General features: G+C 31.0%; 1 protein-coding gene across 3 annotated transcripts in view; it reads left to right on the top strand.

The window, feature by feature from the left end:
• Positions 1 to 737: 737 nt before the first annotated feature.
• LOC126892626 (gastrula zinc finger protein XlCGF57.1-like) overlaps positions 738 to 23966 on the top strand; it is a 34811-nt gene continuing 11582 nt past the window's right edge. Inside the window, exons 1-4 of one of the 3 annotated variants that reach the window (XR_007700930.1) lie at positions 1052 to 1186; positions 1777 to 1873; positions 5675 to 5792; positions 10934 to 11198. Coding sequence is in view for 2 of the 3 variants with exons in the window: in XM_050662248.1 (XP_050518205.1) it covers positions 1181 to 1186; positions 5675 to 5792; positions 10934 to 11031 (222 nt within the window). In the remaining variant the exon portion in view is untranslated. Of the gene's footprint in view, positions 1187 to 1776; positions 1874 to 5674; positions 5793 to 10933; positions 11199 to 23966 lie in introns of those variants that run through there. The other 2 variants (XM_050662248.1, XM_050662247.1) reach the window with 2 other exon arrangements.

Raw genomic sequence — 23966 nt, 5'->3', positions numbered from 1 at the left:
TGAAGGACAGTTTAGGCTATATGCATTCAAACATTGTGAGCTTTGCATCTAACCATATTGTAATAAACTATATCTTATACTTATATGGTCGAGAGAAGTCTCCGCATTATTTTCTTTACATTTACTTCTTTCATCAGCTCTTTTCTTGCATTCTAGATCACCTTTTCTTTTTATTGCCTGCTTTGGTAACTCATGTTTTGGTTTGGAATATCTTTTTAAAGTGGCTGGCTTTTCTAATAATTAAGTTTGAATTATTACTTAGGTACATCTTTATCATTATTGTAGACATTTTTTAAAAACCTTATTAATTGAATTACATTAAACTTACCACTTACACAATGTTTATTGCATATTCTTTCATATTTTAATTTTAGTTTTGTTCTCCTTCTGGCTTTTATCCATTGTTCCCGACTTTGTTTTGTTAGGATAACTATTTAGATTTATTTATTTATTTACAAGATAATATGTCAATTGTCAAATTGGTGTCAAATATTGAGATTTTAGTGACTTGGCAACGTTGGATCAAGTGTGCGAATTAGCTTCTCGTCGACCCGTCAGTGTTGAGTGTTGACAGTGACAGTTGACAGTTCGATGGTCAGTACGTGATTTTTTGGGGTTATATCATAGAGTTAAATATTAGCATAGAGAGAGTGTCATTCAGAGCGAAGTGACGACACCATCTTTTTTATTTGGATTAGTGCTGTTTCACTCTTACGCATAGTAAAGCTGCTACAGTTGTCCTCCTCGTCCGTGCCTATACTCACACTGAATGTCATTATAGATTCTCAATACAATGTGTTAGAAGGAGATGCAGCAAACCAGTCCCTGAGATCTTGTCGTCAGGAAGCGCGGAAGGTAGGCTCCCTCTATGTTAATATATACCTCTATGGGTTATATGTTATTTTTATTTTACTTTAACAGTTTACACAGTATTTTTTTGATATTTTTCATAATACAAAATCAAGATAGACGTATTATATATTACTAAAAATCATGTCTAATCAAAGTGACGTAAAAGAAGAAGTTGGTGAAACGACTTGCAAAAGAGAAATAGATAATGAAGTTCTAGAGGACACCTGTAAAATCGAAATTAAGGATGAACCTATCAGGGAAAGTACAAATGATACATTTGATTTTTTAGAGGTTAATATATGTTCTATAAAAGCTGAAATCAAACAAGATGATGGTAAGTAAATAAAGAGTATGTAGTTAATTTACCTAAGCTCCTATTATCTCACAGAATAACACAAAATATTCCTCTTCAACCTCTAACCCTTAAGGGGGTCGTCTAGTGTCTAGGCAGTATTTTTAACACATTGTTGGGATTTTTTTTAGAAAAGGATTTAAATAAAATAATCTATAATTTTTATATCATATTTATTAACATTTTAACAAACTTTATGAATTTTTTAAAGTCGATATAGTGTTTTTTTTTAATTACATCAACCAACAGGGACACATATATAAAAAAGTTTCTCAACTGCTGCCATGATTTCGGCTGTTCTGTCAGTATTTCAAAAAATAATTTTTTTTGCACACTTTACAAAAAAAAATTAAATTTTTTCCACTTTTTTGGGAGTCTATTTAGCTATTAAAAAAAATCTAACAAGGCAATCTCAATTATTTTAGTTCACCTATATATCGATGGTTTAGTGTGAAAACCTCGTATCTCAATTTTTTTCGAAAATGACATTTTTGTGGTTTTAGTTTGAAAACTTTGTCTCTCACGGTTTACAGCTGTTAAAAAAATCCAAATACGCCATGTTTTTTTTCTAGAGCCATAAAAAGAAAACACGTATATCAGGTGATTTCTTGATTTATTGTGAAGACCATGTATATACTCACACCAAAAGGTAGACGAGTTCTGGATTAAGTAAGTAAGACCACGTATATAATCAAGAATGTGGTACTTAATTTGGAATGTCTGTTTGAGAGTTTTGACTTGGAGAAGTGTTTTTTGTGAACAATGATAAGTTGTCATGCAAGTAGAAACATTTTATTTATCTTAATTCAAAAGATTTGTACTGTATTAACCTAGTATTTGGAGGTGTCCACTAGGATATTAAAAATAAAAACCTCGTAAATAATCATGAACACAGCATAACTATCTATGAAAAACATGTATATCAAGATATACGAGGTTATCATAGTTATTTGAACAACGTCTATATGTACTGCAAGGATAATAATTACGAGTTTTTCATAGTTAATATTTGTGTCTTCATTTTAAAAGCAATAGTTGAACCATATAACAAAATATTATCTACAATAGACCAATTTTTACAGCGTCTAATAAACGCTAGAGGTCTAAGCGCAGCTGAAATTGACAACGGACCATATAACAATATGTTTTCTGTAATAGACCGCTTTTTACGGTACCTAATAAACCCTAGAAATTTAAACGCATTTATTGTAACTAAATATTAACCGACCAGAAAGAAATAAAATTTAATTTGGATGGTTCAGATGTTGACAAAACAATTATATTCTTCAAACACAACTGGAAACTCAATATAATACAGTAATGTAAAAACCATCACCAATTCGATATAATTCAATACCTAAGCTAAATCTCCGACCCTATAATAACATCTTTTCACAATAATCCCATTTTACAATCATGGGAACATTTTTAAAACATAAGCTGTATCTCAGTGTTGATAGTACCTGATTAAGAATACGGGAGCTGTGATTCAGAGATTCAAAGATTCAAAAATTTATTGACTACGTTTACAAAAAAAAATTTTTGAATTGTAGCAAGTCAATTTGATATATATAAAATACATGAGATAATGTGTACATATATACAATATAACATATAGAAATATAATTACATTCACGCACATTTACAAAATATGACATCGGAAAACATAGTGAGTAATATTCATGTCCATGATACTGCTTTAAAATGATCGAAATATTCACTAACAGAGTAAAAAGCAAATCTCAGTAGATATTTTTTCAGAATGACTTAAATTTATTGATTTTAAGGTTTTTAAATTCAATAGGTAGGACATTATATATGTTAAAATCAATTGAGTTTTTTTTGTGATTTACTCAAACGATATTTGACTGTTCTGATATTATTTGCACCTCTTGTGCTGTAATTATGCAAGTCAGACTGTTTAACTAAAGTATCTGCAGTTTTGTGTGTTTCCACGAGAACATTGTATAGCCATAGTGTTGGCAAGGGCATTATTTTATATCTAATAAATAATGGTTTGCAAGATTCCAAGTAACCAACTTTTGCAATTATTCTAATTGCTTTTTTTTGCAATTTAAATATTGTTAGTGCATTGCAAGAGTTTCCCCACAAAATAACGCCATAGCTTAAAAACGAATGGAAGAGAGAAAAATAAATTGTTCTTAAGGTATCAACACCTGTAACAAGTTTTAGTTGTCTAAGTAAAAATAAAGTACTGGAAAGTTTGCCTTTGAGATGGTCAATATGGTTATACCAAGTCAGTGTGTTGTCAATTGTCATGCCCAGCAATTTTACAGTATTTTTTTCCACATGAGCATCGAATGGATTAGTTGAAATTAATAAATTTTGAGTTTTGGTGTCATTTGGTCTAAGTTTATTTGCTGCGAACCATGATTGAGCATTTGAATTTATGTTCCTAGAATTGGTTTCTAAAAGAGAACGATTTCTGTCAGAAAAAATAAAAGTAGTGTCATCTGCAAATAGTACTGTTTTACATGGAGCCATAAAATTGGGCAAGTCATTAACATATATAATAAATAATAGAGGGCCCAAAACAGAACCTTGTGGAACTCCATGCTTAACATGCTTAAATTCAGAGAGACAATTTCTGTATCTGACTGCTTGGTATCTATCACTTAGATAAGATTTAATTAGTTCTAGAGGAGTACCTCTGATGCCGTAAAAGTGAAGTTTTTTTAGTAAAATTTCATGAGAAACACAGTCGAAGGCCTTTGAAAGATCACACAACGTTACAGCAGTTTGGTTATGCTTCTCCAGGCCATCCACTATGCCACTCATCACATCTAAGAGCGCATGAGTTGTGGAACGATCCTTTCTAAACCCATATTGTGAACTGGTAAGAAAGTTATTGGTTTCAAAGTACGATATTATGCGTTGCTTCAGAATTTTTTCTATTATTTTACTGAATATGGAAACGATAGAAATTGGTCTATAATTGTCTACAAGATCACGATCGCCCTTCTTAAATACAGGAACAATTTTGGAGTATTTAAATCCAGTTGGAAATATCCCGATTGAAAAAATGTTATTAATGAGATGTGTTAAAGGATCAGTAATTATTTCACAAGTATTTTTTATAAAAGAAGCGTTTAGCTCATTTGTATCCAAACAATTTGAATTTTTTAGTGAATTTATAACCTCCGATACTTCTTGTTGAGTAGTTGGAGATAGAAAGAATGAACTCGATGGAGCTGGGAAGTTTTGATAGTTCAAGATTATGTCGTCTGATGTATTAGGAAGGGTTTTTATAATGTTCTCAGCAATTTCAACAAAAAAGTTATTGATAGTATCACAAGATAAATTGGTTGTTATATTATGTGAACTATTTGTTTTGTTACGCTCGTAGTTAATTATCTTCCAACACGTCTTGGATCTATTCTTTGATGTTAATATTAATTTCTCATAAGCCATCTTTTTCGCGTTTTTCAACTCGGAATTATAATGATTTTTGTATTTTTTATATTCGTTCTAATGTATTGGATTTTTAGTAGAATCAGCACGTATTTTATAAGAGTGCAGATAAATTCTCATATTTTTTAAGTTGTCATTAAACCAATTTACAGGACATTTTTTATTTTTAATAACCAATGTTTTTAGTGGAAAATAGTGAGATACTGCATAATTATAATTATCTATTAAAAACGTTGCTAAGCAATCTACATCAAAATCACTATCAAAAATGTTCCAGTCCAACTCTGATAAAAAGTTTCTCATTTTTAAAATACCTTCCTGTGTAAAGGCTCTAGTGCAAACACTTGATTTTAATTTATTTGATGATTTGCTTAACTTAATATACTGTCCGCGATGGTCTGAAAAACAAGGTTCAAGGACATTTGTCTGAAACTGATTTTCTTCAAAATTTGTCATAATATTGTCTATACAAGTGGCAGATGTAGCAGTAACTCGAGTATAGTCATAAATTGTTTGTTTTATACCAAAAGATGATGTTATAGAAGTCAATTCACTAATGTTTGGCGTTTTTCCTTTAAAATTAATATTAAAATCTCCCAAAATCACTACATTCAAATTTGGCCTCATAATGTGATCCAATAGATTTTCAAAATTTTTGAAAAAAGACTTAAAATCGTTACATTTACTAGATCTATACACTACCAATACAACAGTGTTAATATCTTGAAGAAAAATTCCACAAAATTCAGATGTTTGTTCAATATTAAAACTATCGCAGTTTATAGCTTCAAATTTTAAAGTGTTTTTAACATAGATTACAGTACCACCATTCTTTTTATTCTTCCTACAGAAACTGCTACCAAGTAAATACCTATCAACGTTTATGTATCTGAGATTTGCTGTGTCAGTTGAATTGTGTTCGTTCAGAAATTAGATTAATTTATAGCCTAGATTAAGGAGGGAATAATAATATATGAAGGTATGTTACTTGTTACCAGAAAAATCTATATGCTCTAATCTAATATTTTTGTCTTATAGGTAATAATGTCCAGAGGAAGCTTAATGTTAAACCTTGCCCTCAAAGGGAAAACAGTTAACGCAGATCGTGTTCGTAGCAGTTCTAAATACATTCCAGTTAACAAAAAGTTTACTCAAGGTAATAGGCCAGGAACCGAAGCTTTTCACCTCGCAATTTTTACAGAATGGATCGATTTGCCTGAAAATTTAAAAATAAGTCATGGATAGTCCAAGGATCAAAATCTATATGATGCCGAAAGGCGATTTTACCATGGGGGTGGTTGCCACCCCATCTCGGGGGTGGAAATTTTTTATTATATTTTGACGGCAAAAGTTGATAAAAACATCCATTTTAAGAAAAAAATGTTCTATACATTTTTTTGATAAAATTAAGAGTCTTCGATTTATTCGCTATCGAAAGTGTTAGTTTTGTATAGAAAAAGTCAACGTTTTTCGATATACTCATTTACGATTCACTCAATTTTTGCTGTAGAAAAATTTTTTTCAAACCACGTTCTTAGGAATTAAATAGCCTACAATTTTATATAGAAACATTTTTTCGTATTTCTGATGTTAATCTTTCTATTCTGAAGAAAATGGCATTTTTTAGCAAACTACAAAAATTCGATATTCGCTTTTAATTCCAGTTTTTTAAAAACTAATAATTCTAAGCCCGTCAAACTTCTAGAATCTATTAATAATACATAAATAAATAAGAATAAATAAGGCCAACGACCAAAAACACCGCTAACTTACATTATTATGCTTCCAATTGGATTTCTCCTTTTTTTTTTTCAAAAAATATATTAATTTTTTAACCGTAACTTTTTTATTTTTTATCCTAGAAAGCTGCTTAACAATTAATTTTGTAGGTTTTTTCAACAACTATAGGACTATTAACATTAAATCTTTTTAAAATCCTCAGTCGCAAAAAGAGGTGACTTTGAAAGGGTTGGTAAAGGTGGTATTTTCATGTTATTACAAGTTTTAATTGTCAATACCTCACTCAATTTTTGCCGTAGAAAAAATGTTTGCAAACCAATTTCTTGCGAATTAAATCAGCTACAATTTCCTATTAAAACATTTTTTCGTATCTCTGATGCTAATCTTGGTATTCTGAAGAAAACGCCATTTTTTTCCAAACTACAATAATTCGTTATTCGCTTTTAACTCCAGTTTTTTAAAAACTAATTATCCTAAGCCGGCCAATCTTCTAGAACCTATTAATAATACATAAATAAAAAAAGACCAAATAAGGTCAATGACTAATTTTAATTAGGGTGGTGATTGAAGGGTTGCTTGCGATCACTTTTTCGCTGAAAAAAATAGGGACTGACATTCTTTTCATTATGTCACTTAATTTTTGAGCCAAAGACTTTTTTTATTTCTGAAGATAGATATTTTTAAGTACTTTAAATTAGTTTGAATAAGTTGTCCTTGAAAAATGCATAGTTTTCTCGTCTTTTGACTTTGAAACTACCATATTTAGCATTTGACGAAGAAGAGCCAACATATAATAAAGTATAGTTCGATTACTATTGGTCTTAAAGAAAATAAAAAAAAAACGGTTTTGTTTATTTTTTCAAAAGATACATTTTTGTTAAGTATAGTTGTTTAGAAAAACGAAAACTTTTGGAGTTATTAGCAGAAAATTTTTAAAAACATTGATTTTTTCGATAAAAAACTAACACTTTCGAAAGCGAATAAATCGAAAATTATCAATTTTATCAAAAAAATGTATAGAACGTTTTTTGCTTAGAATGAACGTTTTAACCAAATTTTGCGATTAAAATATAATAACAAATTTCCACCTCCGATATGGGGTGGTAACCACCCCCATGGTAAAAGCGCCTTTCGGCATGATATAGATTTTGATCCTTGGACTATCCACTACTTATTCTCAAATTTTCAAGCAAATCGATCCATTGTGTAACAATTGCGAGGTTTTGTACTATTTTAAGCTTCATTACTTGGACTATAAGTTACAAACTAATAAGCCCAGTACTAAGCCTACTTATGCACTAAATGTGTATGTTATCAAAAAAAATCATAGGCTATTTTGTTACATCTTAACCTTCCGATGACCAAGGAGGTGAATTTTGACCCTAATGCATGTTTTTATTTAATTAATTCAGACATATTTTCAATTTTAAACTCATTATTTTTTTATTTGACTTTAATATCATTCTAAAATTATAGATACCCTCATATTTTGTAATAAAAAATATTTTCTACATTTTACGAAAAAAAAACATATTTTCCGAATTTGAGGGGAACGAACTCCTTTGGCCTTCCATGTTCCAATTTTAAATTAAGTAAATACCACCTATTATGTGGAATTGTAATGGTCCATTTCAATATTGGAATGTTAAACCTGTGGCGACGTAAATTAGTGTATATTTTAAAACTTCTTTAGCTATAAGTTCAGAATGATGATTCCTGTTTTTATTAGTCCAGGAACCGAAGCATTTCACCTCGCAATTTTTATAGAATGGATCGATATGCTTGAAAATTTGAAAATAAGTAGTGGATAGTTCAAGGATCAAAATCTATATGATGCCGGAAGGCGCTTTTACCATGGGGGCGGTTGCAACCCCATCTTAGGGGTGGAAATTTTTTATTATATTTTGACTGCAAAAGTTGATAAAAATATTCATTTTAAGCAAAAAATGTTCTATACATTTTTTTGATAAAATTAATACTTTTCGGTTTATTCGCTATCGAAAGTGTTAGTTTTATACAGAAAAAATCAATGTTTTTTGATATATACTTATTTACCATTCACTCAATTTTTGCCGTAGAAAAAATTTTTTTTCAAACCAAGTTCTTGGGAATGAAATAACCTACAATTTCATATAAAAACATTTTTTCGTATAACTGATGCTAATCTTTCGATTCTGAAATGGCATTTTTTGCCAAACTACAAAAAGTCGTTATTCGCTTTTAACTCCAGTTTTTTTTAAAACTAATAATTCTAAGCCAGTCAAACTTCTAGAATCTATTAATAATACATAAATAAAGAAGAATGAATAAGGCCAATGACTAAAAGCAAAGCTAACTTACATTATTATGCTTCCAATTGGATTTCTTTTTTTTTCTCAAAAAAATATATTGATTTTTTAACCGTAACCTTTTTAATTTGTATCTTAGAAAGTTTGGTAAAAAATAGTTTTGTAGGTTTTTATAAGATCTATAAGACTATTAATATTAAATTCTTTTAAAATCCTCAGTCGCAAAAAGTGGTGACTTTGAAAGGGTTGGTAAAGGTGATTTTTGCATGTTATTATAAGATTTAATTGTCAATAGCTCACTCAATTTTTCCCGTAGAAAAAATTTTTGCAAACCAAGTTCTTGGGAATTAAATAGGCTACAATTTCATATTTAAATATTTTTTCGTATCTATGATGATAATCTTTCTATTCTGAAGAAATAGTATATTGTGCAACAAGTGCAGAAAGGTACTAATTTCTCACGAGTTTGAAAAGTTGCGGTACGAGCGCAAGCGAGTGCCGCAATTCAAACGAGTGAGAAATTACCTTTCTGCACGTGTTTCACACTATACTTTTTCTACAAGCACAGTTTTTCCTAAAAATAAAAATCACAATTTCCAAACGACGATTAATTATAATAGGTACCTACCTATGTGATAAATTTTAAACTGTATTTAATTAATACCTACTAATCAATTTAAATTCCTTATACCTAAATAAATTGCACAGAAATCAGTTAAAAAATTAATGCACTGCCTTAATTTGTTTAAATTTAAACAATTATTGACATTATATTTATGCAGTCACGGATTTACACAAAACATACTTCATTCGACGTCTCTTGCACAGGTTGCTAAATCCTTATTGGTTATTTGATAATTATAAAATGTTTAATAAGAATAAAATTGTAAAATAAAACAGTTGTAACATCCATAATTTAGTTTCTATGCTATAGTTAAATATAATAATTGTCTTATAGGTTATATATTTGTCTAAAGTTTAACCACGGATGTAAACAGAATATAACGTTACTCAGAATGAGGTCAACTGTGCAGAAAAGAACTTTGCGGCACAGAAACGTCACTTTTCTGCACACTAATGTCAAATATCTTATACTGTGAGAAAATATCAAGTTTGCTAACATAAAACCGTGCAGAAAAGTGCACTTTGAATAGTGGTTGTAGAAAAAGGAAATTTTTTACCACACTTCAAAAATTCGATATTTGCTTTTGACTCCATTTTTTTAAAGACTAATCATTCTAAACCAGTAAACTTCTAAAACCTATTAATAATACATAGGTAAAGAAGACGAAATAAGGTCAACGATTAATTTTATTCAGGGTGGTGATTAGGGGTTTGCTTTCAATCACTTTTTCGCTGAAAAATATAGGGTCTGACATTCTTTTCATTATAAGCCACTTAATTTTTGAGCTAAAGACTTTGTTTTATTTGTGGAGATAGATATTTTGAAATACTTCAAATTAGTTTAAACAAGTTATCCTCGAAAAATGCATAGTTTTCCCGTCATTTAACTTTGAAACTACAATATTTAATATTTGACGAAGAAGAGCTAACATATAATAAAGTATAGCTCGATTACTATTGGTCTTAAAGAAAATTTAAAAAACGGTTTTGTTTATTTTTTCAAAAGGTACATTTTTGTTAAGCAAAGTTGTTTTGATAAAATGAAAACTTTTTGAGTTATTTGCAGAAAACTTATTAAAAACATTAATTTTTTTAATATAAAACGATAGCGAATAAATCGAAAACTATTAATTTTATCAAAAAAATGTATAGAACATTTTTTGCTTAGAATGAATGTTTTTACCAACTTTTGCGGTCAAAATATAATAAAAAATTTTCACCCCCGACATAGGGTGGCAACCACCCCCATGGTAAAAGCGCGTTTCGGCATCATATAGATTTTGATCGTTGGACTATCCACTACTTACTCTCAAATTTTCAAGCAAATCGATCCATTCTGTAAAAATTGCGAGGTTTTGTCCTATTTTAAGCTTCATTACTTGGACTATATTCAGTTGTAATTAAAAATATGTTTTACTAATGTTTATTTATGATTTATTGATACAATAGTAACATAAAAATTACGAATACATACATTATTTTATTTTTTAAAACAACTTAATTTTTTTGTCAAATGTCAATTTTTACCGGGGGTCATTTTTTACCCCCGTTGGTCATCCGTGTAACAAACAAGGTTGGTCATCGGAAGGTTAACTGAATAATTATATTCCTTATTATTATTACTATAGATTTTTAATTGTTTCAGACGAAGAAAATCAATCCTACTATGTAGGGCTAAAAAAAAATAATGAGTGCGCCTGTATTCTTCAGGCAAGAGTGGACTCTAAACAAAGTACAAACTGACATAATTAAGAAATAATTAAAAGACTGGGATAATTAAGACATTTTTTTATTATAGCATTGAGTTTGTTATTTTTAAAAGTCAATGATTTTATTGTTTCAAAAATCAATATATAATTTCATGGTTTAATGTTAATTTTGTAAAATATGTCAATAAACTAAATAAATAACTTATTTTTATTTTTTTATATAACTCTTTTAGTATTCAAAATTATGTTACACAGATATACATGAATCAATAATTAATATGAAAAAATCGTATATTTTAAATATCTAATATGAAAACCACGTATATATAGAACTTAAGAATGAATACCTCGTAGGTCAGGTAAAAAATTAAACAATAATAATATATGTGCAAAATTTATGTGTAACTATCGACATGTGTCCAAATTAAAAATGCGTAAAGATAGTTTTTTGTTTTTATGTTATAGTATGCAGTAAATCAGTTTTTTGCCTCTCCTGTAAAATTGTATTTTATTGAGATACGAGGTTTTCACACTAAGCCATCGATATGTTATAAAAATACTGTGAAAATTTGAGCAAAATCGGTTCAATAGTTTTTGAGATTTTATGGCAGCAAATTGAAAAAAACGTGTTTCGAGAAAAACGCGTTTGAAAGTTAATAATAAAAAAATGATCTCACCATCAATCTGCTATACCTGGACCATACAGTTCACCTTCTTCTTCAAAAAAGCCCTGCAAAGCCGTTTTATGTTCTCTCTTTAAAACCCGGGCTTCTTTTGCGAAATCGCTCAAGTGTCTCTCTGAATGGTCAATGCGAGAACTGTCACGTGACAGCGCTGACACTCCCCGCTGAGCGAGCTCCCGTGCTATCCATAGAGTTATATATTAGCATAGAGAGAGTGTCATTCAGAGCGAAGTGACGACACCATCTTTTTTATTTGGATTAGTGCTGTTTCACTCTTACGCATAGTAAAGCTGCTACAGTTGTCCTCCCCTTCCGTGCCTATACTCACACTGAATGTCATCACAGATTCTCGATACAATGTGTTAGAAAGAGATGCCGCAAACCAGTCCATGAGATCTTGTCGTCAGGAAGCGCGGAAAGTAGGCTCACTCTATGTTAATATATACCTCTATGGTGCTATCCGTATACCTGCTCCGATATACGTAGTCCAGAAAGTCACTGCGCATCCGCTAGGAAAAATATTCTAATTCGAATTATTGGCACAACCTTACTCAAAAAGGACTCCTTTTAACAAATTTGCATGTTGCCAGGACCAAAAGGTGGTCAAAAAATTTTTAAACGTTTTTTTTTGTTTTTTTCCTAAAATTATTATTTTTGCATGGAAAAAAGTTTTCTTAGGTTTTTTGGATCATTCCAAACAGAAAAGGTCTTTAGTGACTTTTCTCTAAAAATGATAGTTTTTGACATATAAGCGATTAAAAATTGAAAAATTGCAAAATCGGCCATTTTTAACCCTCAAAAACTATGTGAAAAACTGAAAATTTGAATATTGCCAAGGTAGGCAGATATTCTTTAAACATCGATTGATGAAATCCCGAAGAGTTTTTTGCAATACAATATTCAAAACTCATTTGTTTTTTAATTGCTAATCAAGCGTGCGCGACACTATTTTCCACCGACAGTATGGTGCAAATGAAAGGATTAAATTCGTTATTTCGTAAACTGACGACTTTAAGGAAAAATCACGAAACAGGTCGATTTTTAATTTTAAGTTATGATATTGTGGCGTATATGGTATACTAGTGACGTCATCCGTCTGGGCGTGATGACGTAATCGATGATTTTTTTAAATGAGAATAGGGGTCGTGTGGTAGCTCATTTGAAAGGTTCTTCAATTCTCTATTCAGTAATGTAAACGTTTACATAATTATTTATACAGGGTGTCCTTCTACTTCTTTTTTTGTCAAATAATTTAATTTAATAAAAATTTTTTGGACACCCTGTATAAATAATTATGTAAATGTTTATATTACTGAATAGAGAATTGAAGAACCTTTCAAATGAACTAGTACATGACCCCTATTCTTATTTAAAAAAATCATCGATTACGTCATCACGTCCAGATGGATGACGTCACTAGTATACCATATATGCCACAATATCATAACGTAAAAATAAAAATTGACCTCTTTCGGGATTTTTTCTTAAAGTCGCCGGTTTACGAAATACCGAATTTATTCCTTTCATTTGCACCATACTGTCGGTGGAAAATAGTGTCGCGCACACTTGATAAGCAATTAAAAAACAAAGGAGTTTTAAATATTGTATTGCAAAAAACTCTTCGGGATTTCATCAGTCGATGTTTAAAGAATATCTGCTTAGAGCAGAGAGCTTTTATCCGCTTTTAGAGAAAAATCACCAAAGACCTTTTCTGTTTGGAATGATCCAAAAAACCGAAAAAAACTTTTTTCCATGTAAAAAAAAATAATTTTAGGATAAAAACAAAAAAAAACGTTTAAAAAATTTTTGACCACCTTTTGGTCCTGGCAACATGCAAATTTGTTAAAAGCAGTCCTTTTGAGTAAGATTGTGCAAAAAATCCGAATTAGAATATTTTTCCTAACGGATGCGCAGTGGCTTTATGGACTAACGGTTGTAACTTTTAAACCACTTTCAATTTCGAAAAATCCTTTTACCCACGTCTTCTACACATATTTTAGATAATATTTATGCAAAAAAAAATAAATCGATTTTTTTCATCCGAGACACTAGACGACCCCTTAACTCTTTCGCTGAGGATGACATTGAAAGACGTCATTCGTTTCTTAAGTCACAGGTCTTTCGATGCCATAGATACAGGGTACAGGTACATAGCTTACTTTAGTATATCGTCAGCCTTAAGTGAACGATGTCTTTTGAGTCTTCCTCAGCAAAAGGGTTAAGTGGTCACTAAGGCAGAAAAAGTACTCCATTCTTATTTAGAATGCCATCAATTTACATCTATATGTTTAATAGACAAGGCAGCTTCTGTATCCTCCTACCACACATTCTTCTACATTAGAGTCTAGTTTAATTCTTCCTCACTACAAATTTAGTACTAGATTAGACGTCATTGTTGGTGACAGAAATATGGTGTGAAATAAACGTCATATTGTAAGTAAAATTGCCAAGCGACCCCCAAAAAATATTGTGAAAATTCTTCCATCTATCTACAGGGTGAGGCAAATAAAGGGCCTATTAGAAATATCTCGAGAACTAAAGGCAACAGAATCATGAAAATTGGAATAAGGGGGTTTTGAAGGATTATCTATTAAATGAAAATATTTTCATCTCTTTGCAACTTCCGGTTATACCGGAAGTTGCTTATAACTTCGTTTTTTTAAATGGGACACCCTGTATATTTTTACATTTTTGGATTCTCTTCAATGTCTTCTTTCTTAAAATATGAGGATTTGTAATATTATACAGGGTATTTTAAAAGATAATTACGTTTTTTTTATTAATTTCGTAGCAAAATTAACACCCTGTAGAATTGTAGTAGTTTGACATCTAAAACTCTACTTACGTTCAAATGATTTTTAATATACTCTACTATTGTTAAGAATCATTAGTATAGCTAAATTTTGGGAGTTTATTAACGATAAAAGATCAACTTACAGTCTTCCGAATTCTCTATCTTATGGAAATAGGACTGCTTCTAATGGGCAAGATATAGCTAATTTATTTATGGAGTTTTTTCAGACGGTGTATGTTAATAATCATGATTCAACTTTTTCATTTGACACAGTTGTGGATGACGTTGCTAGCAGGGATATTAACTGTTGCGAGATTATAATTAATGAGATATTTGATGCTATAAGTAGGCTCCCAAAGAAGCTTTCAAAAGGACCCGATGGAATACCAGATTACTTGCTGAAAGAATGTGTTTGCACAATAGTCTTACCTCTATATATACTTTTTAATAAATCTTTACAAACATCTGTATTTCCCGATGCTTGGAAGGTGAGTTATGTTGTCCCTGTTTTTAAAAATGGTCAAAAAAAAATCAAGTAGAAAACTATCGTAGTGTTTGTATACAATCTTCAATACCGAAACTGTTTGATTCCCTAGTCAGCAAGCAGTTGAGTTGGCTATGCAGAGGTTTAATATCCGATCAACAACATGGTTTTTGCCAAAATAAATCAACTTTAACAAATCTACTCTATTATCAAACTGACATTTTGCAAAACATGGAACAGTTTAAGCAGATAGATTCCATTTACACAGATTTCTCGAAAGCATTTGATCGGGTGGACCATCGGATCCTTTTGCAAAAGTTGCAAAAGTTCGGGTTCCATCATCAGATTGTCTTGTGGTTTCAAAGTTCACTAATTGGCCGGGTTCAGTATGTTAAAATTGGTGGCGACCCCTCTGAAACTATATTCGCTACTTCTGGTGTTCCTCAAGGGGGACACTGTTCTCCTTTACTGTTCAATGTTTTTGTTAATGATATCGTTAATTGTTTTAAACATAGTCACTGTTTAATGTTTGCAGATGATTTAAAACTTTGGAGGATTGTTGAGGGCCCAGACGATCAGTTGCTTTTACATAATGATTTAGACCAATTACACTGTTGGTGTCTGGTTAATAAGCTGGATCTCAATGTTAAAAAATGTTGTTTTATTAATTTTACACGTAAAATAATCAAATACCAGTCTTCATATGTCATTGATAATCAACCACTTAAATATGTTACTACCATCAAAGACTTGGGAATCATATTTGATGAGAAATTAACTTTTATAAATCATATTAATTCAATAGCTGTAAAGAGTAGTAAAATGCTTGGTTTTGTGCTAAGAAATTGCCAATACTTTTCAGTTCATACTGTCAGGGTTGTTTATTGTTATTTGGTCAGATCAATTTTGGAATACTGTTCAATAATTTGGTCTCCGTATTTTCAAAATCACATGATTTATTTGGAAAGAGTACAACATAGATTCTTAAGAGTGTGTGCTTTTAAATGTGGAATTACTATAGCTAATCATAATTACATGGAGATTGAGCAACACATTTCATTGACTCCACTAAGCATCCGTAGAGATAGATTTTCACTAATATTCTTATTTAAGTTGGTTAATGGTCTGTTAGATTGTCCTAATATCTTAGAATATGTTACTTTCCACATACCACATCGTGATTTAAGGCAACAACCAACTTTTCGAATTCCCTTTCATAGAACAACTTATGGTGTGAATAATCCTCTTGACAGATGCATGTCTTTGGCCAATAATCTGCAGATCGACTTATTTAAATACAGTTTGAACCAACTAAAGAGGTACCTATCTTGTATTACATAGTATTAGGTTTGCTCTAAATGTTTTTGTTTTAATAGTTTAAAATTATTATTTTTATAATAGCCTATGTACTAGTTATCTCAGTGATCTAGATTCAGTAAGTCTGATACAATTATAATTACTTTGAATTTTTTTAACTTGGATATACCTAGTTATAAGATCTAACCTGTCTAAAAATTTAACTTATGTTTTTGTACTGTTAATGGGGGTTTCCCGTAAATAAATAAATAAAATAAAATAAAATAAATTTTTAATTTTAGTATACAGGGTTGGTCGAAACTCGGAATGAGTATTTTCTGAGTTTTCTTAAATGGAACACCCTGTATTTTAGTATTGTAATGAAATGATATTTTATGGTACTTTTTTATTTCTTAAGCATTCCCTATACCTATCTGCTTTAATTTGTGCTTAATTGTTAATCGCACCAACAATCTTAACTAAGTAGGTATTTCGATAGCTAAACCATTATTGGTAATTTTAGGGACCAGTCTGGATTAATATGCATTTATTTCTGAAAAATTATTTGGGATTGAGTATTTTCACGGCCAACCTAATAAAATTTTACGTATTTTTTGTTGCAATTAATGTTTAGCTTGAATCACTAATAACTCACAAATTAAAGCAGTTAGGTATAGGGAATGCTTAAGAAATAAAAAAGTACCTACTATAAAATATCATTTCATTACAATACAAAAATACAGGGTGTTCCATTTAAGAAAACTCAGAAAATACTCATTCCGAGTTTCGACCAACCCTGTATACTAAAATTAAAAATTTAGCTATACTAATGATTCTTAACAATAGTAGAGTATATTAAAAATCATTTGAACGTAAGTAGAGTTTTAGATGTCAAACTACTACAATTCTACAGGGTGTGAATATTGCTACGAAATTAATAAAAAAACGTAATTATCTTTTAAAGTACCCTGTGTAATATTACAAAACCTTATATTTTAAGAAAGAAGACATCGAAGAGAATCCAAAAATGTAAAAATATACAGGGTGTCCCATTTAAAAAAACGAAGTTATAAGCAACTTCCGGTATAACCGGAAGTTGCAAAGAGATGAAAATATTTTCATTTAATAGACCATTCTTCAAAACCCCTTTATTCCAATTTTCATGATTCTGTTACCTTTAGTTCTCGAGATATTTCTAATAGGCCAGTTATCTGCCTCACCCTATATAGTCAATGCAGAAAGTGTATTTTTCTCATTTTTTTCATAAAGGAATGGTAGAAAGTGTAACATCCCACACAGGAAAAAGGATAAGGCTCTCATATTACTCGCTACATAACATTCTATGATTCAAATTCAAATTCAAAATATCTTTTATTAAAAAAAATTGTAAACAATACACTTATATCAAATTGTCACAATTGAATAATAAGTGTCAAATATACATACAAAATTACAATTACAACTACTATGAGTTAAAAGTTAAAATGTGTGATTTAAACACTCATATACAGAATATGGTTCTAAATCCAATAAAATGATTTTTATTTCAGTTCTAAATATATTAAAATTCTATTGCAATTTTATTCTAACAGGTAATCTGTTAAAAAATTTTATACACGAATATGTAGGTCCTCTCTTTGTTGCGACTAGCCTATGTATAGGAAAATTAAGCCCTACATACCTAGTGGGTATGCTGTGTTTTGGCTCAGAATATGTAAACCTATCCCTATTCTTGAACAGGAACAGTAAACGCTCATATATATAAAGCCCTGCCACCTTTAATAAACCTAACTCCTTAAATTTTCCCCTACAGGTCATTCGGGCTGTTATCTTGAGCATTGTTCTTATTGCTCTCTTCTGAGCAATGAATACTCTATCAACATCAGTTCCTCCGCCCCAGAAAATAATACCGTATCTGAGCACTGAGTAGATGTTTGCAAAATAAACTATCTTAAGGTGTTGTAAATTCAAATACTTAGACATTACTTGTAATGAATAACATGCAGTGTTGATTCTTTTGTGAACGACACACAGATGCTCTGACCAATTCAGATGTTGATCTAAGTAAATACCCAAGAATTTTGTATTTGTTGATAATACAACAGTTTGATCATCCAACTCAATCTCCTCTGAAATTATCTCATTATTTTGCTTTGTGTGAAAACAAACACAGTTAGTCTTCTCGGTATTTAAAACCAATTTATTTTTTAAGAACCAATTCTGAGCTGTTTTTAAGTGATCTGAAGAAATACTCAGAAGATCCTCAAACGTTGATGCTAATGTTAATAAGTTTGCATCATCTGCAAAATTTACAAGGCGAGACTCACTGCTCAGTATTTCGCTACCAAGATTGTTAATGTAGAAAACAAAAAGAAGCGGTCCCATGACACTGCCCTGAGCAATACCAAGTTGTAAATTCCCTTCTTCTGAAGAAAACTGTTGTCCTTCTCGAGTTATAATAACTTTTTGTCGTCTGTCGGTGAGGTAATCTCTTATCCAGTCTCGAGCAGGGCCACGAATCATATCTTTCTAGTTTGTCGATCAAAATATGATGATCTATGCTGTCAAAAGCTTTTGATAAGTCCAGGAACATTCCCAAGGAAATCTCCCCGTTCTCCCATCCATTCAAAATCTTTTGGATATTTGTAATGATTTGTTATATCAATAAACGTACGGTACTTTAAACTAGTTACTTTCGGTACTTTTAGTTTTCAGGTAGAGTACAATATTTGTGACTAATAATTGTGACTTTAGGGATTTATATTTAAAAGGTAATGGTAATAGTTTTCGGTACTTGTCTCTTTCTCGTCTTATCTCGTTTATGTCTAGAGTGGGATGTTTGTTTTTCATTTGTTTTCGTAAATTTTTAACACTTCCATTTTAAATGTTTTTACAAATATTACATTTCACTTTTTTATTGGAAATCATATCAAAATGTAACCAAACAGCATTTTTTTTAAATCAATTTTGAGATTAGATAATTTTAATAAGTCCGAACAAATTACATAACACTAATAATTAAATGAAAAAATGTATCCACTCATAGCAAACAATTATTATTTCAAACCAATTTCATAAGTACTAACAGAGTAAAATATTAGATTCTTTTTCTGGTTTCTGGACCATCGTTCTGCCTATTTGTTTTCATTTTTATATTAAAACATTTCTATTTATTACTGTTCTAGTAAACCGTAAACTACTACCCTTCGGCAGGCCTTTTTATTATTTACATTTCATCCATTCGCCATCTGGTTTATCTTTTGAAGTGCTATTATTATACCGAGTAGGTACTGACATGCCAATCCACTAAGAACCATGGTTGTTTTAATTTGGAATTTTCTTGAAAATATTTAATTTAAAACCTGAAAGATCAACGCTGAAAGTACATACATACATACATAATCGGTTGCCTCTTTTACCATTAGGTGTCGAGGATTCCTCCTTTATATAATACTCTCTGCAAATTTACGCCACTTCTTCCTATCTGCTGCTAAAACTTTTGCTTCTTGCCACGATGTTCCTCTTTTCTTTACTAGTTCGTTTACACTAGTGTTCCAGCTTTTCCTTGGTCTGCCAGTTTTTTAGTTCTTCAGCCCAGATTCTAATGTTATCTGCGAGAGCCTTTTCAGTTCTTGCAACTAATACAATGTCATGAGCAAATGCACAGGCTTCAATTTTTATTTGTTGCAAATTTCTATACCCTATAGCGCATTTTTTAGTTTTTTTCCAACACTTTTTAATAACTTCATCCATAACGGAAATAAATAACAGTGGGCTCAACACTCCACCTTGTCTAACCCCGTCGTTATTAGAAAATTCGCCGGAGATTAAGTTACTTGTCCTGACCTGGTTTTTTGTGTTGACATACAAACTCTTTATTACACTTACAAGTTCTTCATCTACTTCCTTGTTTATCAGGCTTTGCCATATTCCTTCTCTATTGACCATGTCAAACGCCTTTTTCATATCTAAAAACGAATATATGATCTTGTACGCTGTGTGATGGTCTAAATCCACTTTGTATATCCGCCAGCCGAGGCTTAACTATTTCTCGTAGTTTCTTTTCTAGGATAATTTCGTAGATTTTCAACGCTGAGCAGAGAAGTGATATACCCCTATAATTACTGCACTCTTTCGTGTCTCCCTTTTTGTGTATAGGCAGTATTATTGAAATGTTCCAATCCTCTGGGATTTTTTTGTTTGTCCACGCTAAATTTAGTAGATCATGTAATTCTTGTTTACCCTGTTGTCCAAGATATTTCAATAATTCAGCATCTATTCCGTCGATCCCTGCTGCTCTACCAACTTTTAGTTTTTCTAGTGCATCTTCAACTTCTTCCATCTTTATTTTAGTTTCATAAACGACTTCTTGTCCTCTTTCAGGTGTTTCATCTGTTATCTGTATGCGATTCTCTGCTGTTGTATTTACATTGTTTAAAAGTTCCTTGAAATATTCTCTCCACCTTTCTATAATGGGCTCATCCTCAGTTATTATATTTCCGTTTCTATCTTTTATCTGCTGTAGTTTAATTTCCGTTTTACTTCTCATATTCTTTAATACTCTATAAAATAATTTTGTATTTTAGGTACTATTTTCTTGCATAGTTCTTCCAAATTCTTCCCAGGCGTTCTGCTTTTCTTGTTTTATCCTTACTTTAACTTTGTTGCGCTGTTCCTTGTATTTATCGTATGCCTCTTGATTTCTTTTTTGTATGTACATTTTCCATAGCCTTTTCTTTTCTCTGACTTCTTTTTTAATATCGTTGTTCCACCAGCTTGTCTGCTTTTTATGATTATTTCTTCTGGTATACCCGCAAACTTGCCCTGGTGTTTCTAATAGTATTGCCTTAAATCTGATCCACTTTTCTTCCACATTTCTACTTTGTCTTCTCTTTTCAATACTTGCAAACTGTTTTTCTGTTTTTTTTATATACTCATTTCTTGTTTGCAAGTTTCTCAGCTTATAGGTTCTTATTCTTCCGCTATAGTATTTGTTTTGTATCTGTTTTCGGTCCTCGACTTTGTTGTTATTCTTGAATACTCCTTCTAGTAGATAATGGTCACTACCTATATCATAGCTTCTTTTCACTCTGACATCTTTAACTTTACTCCTTTTTTCTCGAGGAACAATTATGAAGTGTATTATTGATTTTTCATTTCGCTGGGGTATTTCTCTTGTTATCTTGTGTATTTCTTTGTGTTCAAATAAAGTGTTGGCTATAACTAAATCATTATCTATACAAAACTCTAGCAATCTTTTCCCGTTTTTATTAATTGTGTGTTCTCCGTGCCTAGCTCCTTGCCATTTCATGTTTTCGTTTCCCACTCTAGCTAAGAAGTCTCCCAATATTATGAGTGTTCCCTCATAATCTTCTACTGTCTGCTGTAGTTCTTCCCAAAATTGATTTTTGTCGTTTGCTTTGTCACTTTCTCCAGGTGCTTACATTACAATCAAAGTTATAATATCGCTTTTACTACAATTTATTGATACTTTCAATAGTCTCTCATTGATAAACTCCCAATTTCTTATACCTTTTACTTTATCTTTGGGTATCAAACAGGCTACTCCTGCTCTGGCCCATTCAGTTTCTTTACACCACTGTATATTAATAGATTTCCATCTCCTATTATTTGTGTCCCAGCTCCCTTTTTTTTGTCTCCGTAATGGCTATTGCAGCATAGTTTGTGTTGCTAAGGGTTTCTACTAATTCTAACTCTTTTCCACTATTCCTCTAACATTCCATGTCGCTGTTCTAAATACCTCTCCTTTCTTATCTATAACTTTCAGTTCCATTTCTTTTTCCGTTTTCATTGCCGAATTTGTCATCATTTTGTCCGCCTCTGCTTTTATTAGTTTTTTGGATTAGCTCTGTTGCTCTCTTTTTCAATTGTGCCAGTTTCCATATTCCATTTCCATATTTCATTTCCATAGTTTCAAGTTTATATTCTAGCACCCCGATTTTAGTTTTCATTACTTCATTTTCTCTCCTAATCTCTTTTACTTCTTCCAAACTCTGCTTCCGTTCACTTTTCAAATCTTTGACAATTTTTATTAATTCTTTACGCTCAGTTCTCATTTCTTTCATTTCATTTGCTATCTCTCTCATTCCGTTTGTTACTTCTTTAACCATCTCGCTCATTTCATCCATTCCGTATTCCTCTGATACGCCTATGGACATGTGTAATATGTGTTGCCTATCTGCTAGCGCCAACGATCATCTACAATTCAACCTTGCGGATAGATAAATCGCTACCAACAGATAAGACGCCACGTTATTTTGATTTCAGCCTACCTCGAATAATATTAGTCCTATTGGCTGTGAGTTTCGACGGTAGCGCTATCTCGCGGTTTGAAACTTATACTTTTCTGATAAAATTTATGTATGTGAAATATGCAAAACGAGAAAAATAGATACTTATCTAGAAAGACACAAATTATGAACTGAAATATTATTGTAACCTGATTACTAAACGAATACACAGAATTAATAGTAAAATTAATTATGTTTTTTTATTTTATTCATTATAATTTTAATGTTGTTCTGAAGCTATTTCCTTGTGGCATTTTTATGATTAATTATTTATATGGGAAATAAGCCACAATTAAAATGAAAAAAATTATTTTATTAACGTTTCGACGCCCAAATCGGGTGCCGTTGTCTTATCAAATAATTTTAATATTTAATATATAAGTTTGTGCGACTGGATGACTACTTACGCAAGAGACCATTGAGAAAAAGAATAAGTTTATATGAATTATTTAACATTTTAAAGGTTACCTCTGTTTATTTTTGTGTGCTTAGTGCTTACTGCTTTGCTTATTAAAATTTGTAATTTGTATGAATTGTAATTTGTTTGAATTCTATCAAATAGATATTAAACATTATACTGGATCCAAGTCTTATTTCCCATGATCCATGATATCCAATTTCAATCAGCAACACCAAAAACGGAAAGGATTTAGTTGATACAGGACATGTACGCAATGTTTCCGAATATAATAACTGCATCCAGTACTGTTATATTCAATATTTTTACATGAATCAATACAACAGCTGCAATATATTGTTTTCTTTTTTGAAAAATCCATATTATCCGCCATTTCAGTTTGTGAATTTTATCAAATGCACAAAACAAAACTGCCAAGGCCAACTGTGCCACTAACACAGCGTTGCCACATTTTATTTAGAAAATCTACTGTAAGTTTAGCTTACTAAAATTTACTTATCAAAAACTAAAATACACTATAAAACTTTATTAATATATTTGTATATAATTTAGGACTTTTTATAATAAAAATAACAGCTGACTAACTAGAAATTTTTTTTATTTAGCTAATGCCTCGACAACTAATGGGCATTGGCATGGTGATGGTACAGTGGATTTTACCAATTAGGTAGCTAGTGTTATGTGTAGTGTGTGTGTTGAGTAAGTGTCTTGTTACTTTGCAAAGTCGATGTCATTGTCTCTGCAGAGACGCTAATTGTATCCGAACGTCTGCGGTCCCTCCGGTGGGTACCGATCCCACAAGGATAGAAACTATTTTCATTTATTAATTTATAATAAACGAAAAATTCTCTACCCTGGTGAGATTCGAACTCACGACCATTCGGACCTTTCGATCCAAAGGTAGGCGCTCTTACCACTGAGCCACAGAGGGAGTTTAACTAGAAATTAATATGACTGTTTGTAAACAAAAACCAAACTTTTTT

The sequence above is a fragment of the Diabrotica virgifera genome, chromosome 9 (genome assembly GCF_917563875.1).
Source record: "Diabrotica virgifera virgifera chromosome 9, PGI_DIABVI_V3a".
Lineage (NCBI taxonomy): Eukaryota > Metazoa > Arthropoda > Insecta > Coleoptera > Chrysomelidae > Diabrotica > Diabrotica virgifera.
Note: the sequence above shows the minus strand (reverse complement) of the source record. Positions and strands in the feature narration are given on the sequence as shown.